Source organism: Miscanthus floridulus, chromosome 2, assembly GCF_019320115.1.
Source record: "Miscanthus floridulus cultivar M001 chromosome 2, ASM1932011v1, whole genome shotgun sequence".
NCBI classification, from domain to species: domain Eukaryota; kingdom Viridiplantae; phylum Streptophyta; class Magnoliopsida; order Poales; family Poaceae; genus Miscanthus; species Miscanthus floridulus.
In genome coordinates this window covers 69,781,168-69,789,991 of record NC_089581.1, presented here as the reverse complement: position 1 = coordinate 69,789,991, position 8,824 = coordinate 69,781,168, and the positions used below count along the sequence as shown (strand labels likewise).

At 43.8% G+C, this 8,824-nt stretch overlaps 1 protein-coding gene across 1 annotated transcript; it reads right to left on the bottom strand.

Annotated features, from left to right (window-relative positions):
- On the bottom strand, window positions 1-5,893 carry LOC136536688 (BTB/POZ and MATH domain-containing protein 1-like). Its single transcript, XM_066528896.1, has 2 exons — window positions 4,782-5,893; window positions 1-34 (listed from the first exon to the last, which is right to left on the bottom strand). The coding sequence occupies exons 1-2, from the start codon at window positions 5,891-5,893 to the stop codon at window positions 1-3; spliced, it is 1,146 nt and encodes a 381-aa protein (XP_066384993.1).
- Window positions 5,894-8,824: the final 2,931 nt, after the last annotated feature.

The window sequence follows — 8,824 nt, the reverse complement described above, 5'->3', positions numbered from 1 at the left end:
TCACGGAGTTGCATGTCCGTAGCTGGTGCCCAACCTCCCGTTTTCGTTGGCGACAGGGCGAAGCTGCTCCCGGAGCCGGACCGGGAGCGCTAGTAAATGCCCCCTTATTGGCAATGGAGAGAGGATTGCTCACTCAAAACCGCCGTGCCTTTGGCCGAGCTCAACCGAGACTAGTACGCGCGTGTCAATGTCCGAGTCTTCCTCTGGGTGATGCGGTAATGGAAACACAAGGACACGCCCCGGCAGGACGGTTGTGGGCCTCCACAACTTCCCCTCTTGCCTGGCCAACCCCTCTAGCGCGCTGCTTGCAGCACACCGGCGCCCTGCTCCTGGATGGTCATTCATGCCGTGCCCGCCACGCGGCGTGTAGACATCTCTCCGCTTACTTCCGCGGATGCCCTCTCTCCGGCTAATCTTCAGCGAAACGCATGAACATCACCAGCCTCTTGACGAAAGCAACCACAAGACTCTACAATGAGAGATGACAGGTGAGATAGAATCAAACAGTTGAAACCTCTGCATGATACAAGTATGTTTAAGAATTCAGTGTTTCTGAACCTGCATATGTAATCTGGCCCGGTGTTTCTCGCTTCTAACTTGCAAAAGTAATATGGTTCTAGGCAGGAAGAGGCAAAGAAGTCCTGATGACTTTCCTTTTTTTTCTTGCAAGCATCAAACAATATGCTTAGACAATATACCACTGTATCAACACAGTTAACTTTTTACATTGTAACATCAGATTGGGCATTAAGACCATACATAAACAAAATGGCAGCCAGAGCCGAGAAATGGAAAACATGTTTTTGCACAACATTGTCGAGGCAGTAGAAAATTAACCAGGGTTTGGATTCCATCTGGGCAGTGAATGGGAGGCCGAGACGGAGCATTAAGCTGGCTATTGAGGTCACCAACCAAAAATAGCCTTATCACCAAAAACATAACTAAAAATAGCTTAGCTGACAGAAACAGCCTGCCTCTATTGCTCATTTTGCCTGATTTATGTCTTCTGTTGTATGTATACCCAACAGAGAAGCATTTGCACTCTCATATTAGGAGATTTTTCTAATATAGAATGTGCTAGTTGATGGCAGCCTTTAACTTGCTACGAGTATTTTATAACAAATGGTCCATGCAACTCGTTAGTTCCGGCAAAAAAAAAGCCTATTTATAACAGTTTACTAGAGGGGTTAAGCAACAAGCAGAGAGGTAGGCAATACTAAGCAAATATCAAACAATCATGTAGCAAAGCAGTTCTAGGACTGGGTAGGTAGAGACTAGAGAGGCAATAAAGTAAGTAAGTAACATGAAAACAGTAAGCCAGAAGTAACAATTTCAGTGTTTAGGCATCTCCTTACGAAGCTGAGATCATCCGGACCTAATGGGCAGAGCTAGATGATGACAAAGATGTTCCAGATTAACATTGAACAGGCTGGTAGTTTTGCATCTTCCAACACTCATAATATCATACAAAGTAATGGCCAGGCTACTAAAAAGTCAGGTACTAACAATTCCGAAACAATGATCATCACTGATTTCAGGTGACAAGTATACCAATCAACTCCATCATGACAGCTGGGCAGCTTCTGCTTAGATGCTTGAAGTCGTCAGTGTTGGATTTAGGCCCATGATTGGCCCGGTCGGAAAAATTCCAAAGCATGCACAACCTTTAGTCCCATATTGCTAATTCAAGGAGAGGTTGCCTTGCTTAAATATGGGAGTCTCCTCTCTATGCAAAATAGGTGCAAATAAGAGAGGAGACTATTGCTACATGCATGCGCATTTTTCGTGTGAAAAATCGCGTGACTTGCGACGAACGCGTACGTGTAACGCAGGCTATTGAAACTATCGTTTTAAACAGTAATAAGGTATGTCAGTTTTTGCTATTTGATTGCGGTATTTTCTGTCATTCAAATGGGCAGTTTCTACTGCTTGATGAGGGGAATTGATGCACTATGAAGGCCTATAAAACCAGGAGACGTCCTGGTTGAAGGGTACGCTATTACAAGCTCACCTTCCTTCTCGTTGTGCTGAGCTTCTCGCTGCTGCGCCTCGTCGACTTTTGAGTTCGGCGTGCACCGGACTTGAAGATAGCGGGATCTCCGAAACCATTGCCGCGAGACTCATGCAACGAGAACTCCCCTGCAGGAATTCAAAGAGTGCGGCTTCTTTAGGGTTTAGGAAGATACGTCTCAAGCGGTCGGTCACTGGCAGGTACCACATTACCAAGGCAGGAATTCTTCTCTGCTTTGCATCATTGTCTAATGGAGTGTCCTCTGGGGGCTGAGATTCTTGTACCACTTTTTTGTACCCTTCTTATTTCTCTTTTTTCCCGTGGAGGGTTCGTCCCCACCGTAAAGGTCATTGTTCTTGTACCGGCTGGCCCCACACCGGGGACATTTATCCAGTGACTTGAACGTTTCGCCACGAAAAAGTATACAATGGTTGGGGCATGCATGGATTTTTTCAACCCCCATTGTCAATGGACTTATGATCTTCTTCGCTTGGTATGTGTTGGTGGGAATTGAGTTTGGTTGTGGCAGCACCCATGACAGGAGATGCAATAGATCATTGAAACTACAGTTTGACCAGCCGTACTTAGCCTTCAGGATGAGCAGCTAAGCACAAAACGTAGCAATGTCTAATGTGTCGGACATCCCTTTTCAACACCATACACAGTCTCCTTCGATGCTTTTGTCACACTTTCTAAATTTTCTAGACCTTTCAGGCTATTTAGTAAAATCTCTGGTCCAAGGGCTCGAATCATTTCCTCCAAATCATCTTCATCCTCGACACGTGCTCCACCATCATTATTAGCACCACCTTCGTCGTTACCATCCCAACCACCAGCATCACCACCTTATTCATTGCCAAACTCAAAATCCATTCGTGCATCAAGCTCTGCTGAATATTGGGACAGGGATTCTATGGTTTCATCGTCGTATTCCTTCTCATCCTCGTCGTTAACAAAAACCGTTTCACCATGATAAATCCACACGGTGTAGTCCTCAACAAATCCTCGCATAATCAAATGTGATCTGATGATAGTCACATCTGTTCATACCATATGGTTCTTGCAATCTTTACAGGGGCAAATAATTGTATCCTTATTCTCTTTCAATGTCGTTGCATGCTTCTTTGCGGCTTCAATAAATTTATCCACCTCTTCACGGAAACCTGCCTTGAACCTTAACGAACCATACGTCCAAGAGTTCATGTACTCCATCTTTTACAACAACAACAAAACAAACATTAAAGGACTACTTATTCAGATATATATAAAAATAAATCAAATTAATAATTACTCAAGAATAATTGTATATACTTCAGATATATATGAATATAAATCTAATATAATTATATGAAGCATACAAACACACCATGGTAGAGAAAAATTAATTAATGGCCCATTTATCCATAAATAATTAAAATACATATTTATTGATTACAATAAACAATTTTAAAGACAACAATTAGCAACAATTATACTTTACCCAATATGTTTCATACAAACCCTAGTCCAGGTTCATCAAACATAAATTTATAAAAATGAAATTAATAAAAAAACCAAACTCTAGATCTAGATCCACATGCACATGAAACATCCATAAAACTAACTAATTGTTCACTAAAATCAAGAAACATGGACCAAATAAAGGTATGATCTTATTCATCTCCCTAATTTACCCTAGTATATTTAAAACTTGGGTCTAATTTGCTTCATAAGTAGCTCCAGCACTATAGAAGAGAGAGAAAAATAAAACTCTAATTACTCACTAACCAACCATTAAAACTTCAAAAAAAAGTGTGGAATAGCATTTTCTTATCTCCACCAAAGGATTTGAGACCAAAACCTTCTCCCCTTAGTAGAGCAATTTTTGGGAGGTGTCCAAGGCCTTCCCACCTTTCTTTCACGGGTTGGAGTGAGTGACCTGAGGAGGAAGAAGGTGCTGCAACTGTTTTATATGTGGATCATTTGTATAGGCGGCTGGTGATTGAGCCACCCCTACAAATTGAAGCTATTTATATGGGGGCATTTGTAGGGGTGGCTCAATCACCAGCCGTCCCTACAAATAGCAACGCCGGGGGCGGCTGGTGAGTGAGAGCCGTCCCTACAAATCAGACCCCATTTGTAGGGGCGGCTCGTATCACCAGCCGCCCCTGCTGTTCCATTTGTAGGAGCGGCTGGTGTCTAGGCACCCGAGCACACCACTGTAGGGGCGGCTCCATCACCAGCCGCCCCTACAAAAAATTCGAACCGTTGCTAAAAATCGTTTTTTACGTAGTGAGCAATTGGAAAACAAAAAAAATATATATTTAGTTTTCTTACATAGTTTCATTATAGCTAGCGTCTCATAACTTTCGAACTTAAACTCAACATTTAAAAGTAATATAAGAACAAATGGAAAGTCAAATTTTATTAAGGAATATACTGGACTAATTCAAATACCTTTTGGTGGAGTGAATGGAGTCAACACTTTACTTGGAGAATAACAGAGAAAAGAAACTGTTCGGCAAAGAATAGGTTGCTTCAAGATTTGGGGGATGTTTGGAACGCAACCCAAACGCAAATTCAGCGTGAAAAAAATAACTGATCAAGGGACAAACCTTTGCTGAAACAATATGATGACATAAATGAAACACAGAAGCACGTCTCAAACCTTCCTAGAACGTACGTTGTGCACCATTATTAGCAGTAACTGAAGAAGTGTAGTACATAGCGAACATGGTCTGCCAATTCCTAAATGAAACACCTAACATCATCACTCAACTACGATGCATGCATGGCAAGCAGATCCTTGGTGATGGAGGGGCAGCTCGTGCTTAGATGCTCGAAGCCATCGCTTGCAACCACTGCCTTGAGATTTGCTGGAGCACTGAGGAAATCGATGGACGCCTTCTTCAGGCTATGGCAGCGGTGCTGCTCGGCCAGCGTCAGGATGATCGCCGCCGTGCCCACGTCGATGTACCTGCACAGCTTATCCTCACATATGAGCTTGAGCCTCTCCATGTCGTACCTGTCCGCCGCCACAAGCAGGTGCTGGCACAATACGCCTTCCTCCGGCTTCCTCATCTCCGGCAGCGTGTCGGTGTACGCGAAGTGGAGCAGAGCCTGGAACACCTGCGGCTCCATGTCGTCTATGTGGACCACACCGCCTGCGGCGTCGCTCTCCCGCATTGAGCTGAAGAGCTCCACGGCGAAGACCGGTGATCGGGCTGCGAGCACGCACCGATGCGCGGGGTAGGTCTCGCCGCCGACCTTGAACACCACGTCGGCGCCCCTTTTGCTGGAGAGGAGGTCGCCGAGGTGCGTATGCAGGTTGGACGGGGGCACGTGGGCAGACGCAGCAGCAGCCTGCTTGTGCTTGGGAGATTGCACGGCCCGGGAGCCGTTGAAGACGACGATGTGGCACCTGATTGTGAGAGGATCGCCCTGACGCACCGTCTTGAGCACATCTTTGTTTTTGGTGAACTTGGAGTAGCCATGACTACTATCCTGTCTGGCGAAGCTTGTGACAAATATCTTTTTCGTGCTGAGAACCTCCTTCCTCCACCTGACAAGGAAGAGGGCGCCCTTCTCCGGCATGACGCTGAACTGTACCTGGGCAGTCACCGGCTTAGCGACGTTCTCATCAAGTTTCAGGTAGATGGAGACGTACCCAACAACAGCATCCGAGTCGTAGCGGTCGCCGTTAGGGTAGCATATGATGCGCCAGGTATGGCCGCCCACGGTGAAAGTGGAGGACAAGAGGAACTCTCCATGGGGAACGCTCGTCGCGTCGAGCAAGCGGGAGTCGATCTTGAGGTCGTGGTACCCGCTCGGCCTGTCGGCAACGATGGCCGACGACGACCGCGACGGCTTGCCGCGGCCGGAGGCGGACGACGTGGCCAACATTAACGCTCGCCTCCTCGATCTCCACGTAGCTAGCTAGATCGGGTTGGTCTTGATCACTGCGTTGCGTTGCTATGCCGCCGCCGCCTAGGGTCTTGTCGAGGGCCTTGAGGGAGCAAGGGGGGAGAACTTGGCGAGCGGATGGGTTTTCTTTCTTTTCTTTTCATCTTGCCAAAAACAATCTCGCTTCCGAGAAGGGATTTGCTACCAACGATGAAAACGGATTTGGATAGACATGAAATCTGATACGAATGTTATTATTTACATTATTTTTTTATATACGAATGTCTATATGTATCCATAGTCCATCCAATAATTTTATAGACATCGAAATATCATATAAATGAAGAATAAAAGTACGGTTAGTCATATTATTAACTATATAAATTATAAATTCACGATCCTATTAATTATATGTTCATCATTTGTATTTAAGATAAAACACTTCCTACTAATTACTTGTAGACATGACTTTAAATACTTTCAACCTTTTAAAGTTGATGAATGGCAACTACTTAAAAACTACATTATATATCATTAGTCATATTAATTAAAATTAAAATTAGCAGTAATATTAAATTAATATTAGTTATATAAAAATTAATTAATTTTTTCTTTAACTCCTTTTTCATATTAAAACTAATAGTATTACTTATTAATTTAAAATATTTTTAATGGTACATATTAGTAATATTATAAAATCAATATAATTAGTCATTAGTAGCAATCCATTTCCTCAATTGATGTCATCTTGTCAAGAAACTCTTCTTGGAGTTAAAGTTGTAACCCTTCTTGTTTAACTTTTTGAAAGTTTTGGTGGTCTTTCTCACAAGAAGAGCCATCTCATGATTTTCATCTTCATCATCACTAGGTTCTTTCTTGATTTTAGGTTCTGTCTTGATTTTCATCTTCTCATCTTTAACAAGCCTTGAAAGTTAAAACCAATAGCTTTCTTCTTGTAGGTTGAGGAGCTCTCTTGGGGAGTGATATGAATATAAATCCCAAAGGCATTGACCTTGTTCAAGAATTGAGAGAAAGTGACGGCGGAGATATTAAATCGATGAATACAGGGTCACGATGTTCACATACTTCTCCATTCAATGAACTCCGAGAATATTTCTTCACCTTACCATTTGAGTAAGACCAAGCAATGGGATTGAGTTCTTCTAAAAAGATATTCAAGCAAGAGTACATATCATTAAAATTCTCAAGAAATATTTTGAAGTCATTAAGTTTCTTAATCACAAATTGATAATGTTTCTCATGTTCATTCTTGGATGATCCCTCATGATGAATGCAAAATAGCATATATATATATATATATATATATATATATATATATATATATATATATATATAAAACGAGTCAATTCAAACGGAAATATGTGGATAGCAATTGGGACATGGAAAGACAAAGCGGGAACGTCTCCACATATATAGAACCAAGAAACATGACTTCTCACATACAAAACGTACCAACCTGGCATGAAGTACATCACTACCAATATATGAATAATTATAATTCATAGAGTAAGATTCATGAGATGACAAGAGTATATAAGAGTGCTAGACCATAAGTCCATAACATAGCAAGAAGTCAACCACCACTCTACCATGGACAAGGCTACTATGGCGTGGCATAGATGACTATGCTGCATTATTGCATTTCTTAAAATGAGATATCCAATGTAGATAAAAACAGAATATCTCGACAAAAATGGAATAAGAGTAAACGGTCGAAAAAACAACAATATCATTTTCGTCCCAATTTTCAGATTTATCGAAAACGGGAAAACAAAAAATGGTCGAGATGATCGTCAATACAAATTCGAGCTGGCAAAATATAGAAACCAGGACGGAATAGAACAAGGATTTATCCTAATTCTGTCGTGGGGTCGAAACTGTTATAAGCATTGTTGTTCGAGTCGGTGTTAGAGTACGTGTCTCCAGTGGCTCGGGTGGACTCAAGAATACAAGAATCACAAAGGGGACGCAACGATTTATCCTGGTTCGGGCCAATTGATGCCCTACGTCCAGCAGCTGATGATCCTTATACTCAAGAGCACCCAAAATGTGTGTGTTGGGGGGGGGGGGGGGGGGGGGGTTACAACAGAGTGTAGGAGAGATTTGGTAGGGGGTTAGCTCCGAGCTAATCCTAAGGTTGCCTCACAGTCGGTGGAGCCTTCCAGCCTCGTCGGAGAGGTGGAAGACGACGGGTGTGGTGGAGGAGCTCTCGGTGCCCCTCCCTGGGTTGCTATGCTCTCGGTGACGAGAAGGAGCAGATTGGGAAGGAATGGAATGATTTGTCTTGGATTGTCCTCCTCCCCCCTCTAAGGTCCGACTTTTTCCCTTATATACCGAGATAGGTCGAGTACATGGCGGTTTGGGGGATGTGTCGATGTTCTACATGCGCCGGAGTCCAGGAGGGTCTTGCAGCGGTGCTCTGTGGACCATGGCGGTGTCATGGAGCCAAAGAAGCCTTGGGCGTCGTTCAACTACTCTGTTCTGACACTCTATGTGTTAGGCTATGTCGGCTTGGACCGGCCTCCCCTAGGTGGACCTTCTAGAATCTTCTTGGCGGCAAAGGAGGTCGGCTCCTGGGGCTGACACGTGGCCCCAAGGTTGCCAAGCCACTAGAGGCCAAGGAAACTTGTCTTCTTGTGTCACGCCCCGTGTGTGACCCTATCACGGGAGCGGCCGGCAAGGCCACGCCCGAAGTGCAGTGTCTGGGAGCCCCCGTGTAACGACCCGAGTTCATTGCAACCTAGACAACCGTTTTGGTTTATCAAGCAAAGACAGACACCAACCATCCGTGAAGACTTGCAACATGCAACGCAACACTCGACATCAAGAACCTATTGAAGCAGCTTGTGAGAAACCCTGGATAACCATGGTCAGACTCAAATCCGGATTGGACAAGAACATCTACATGGA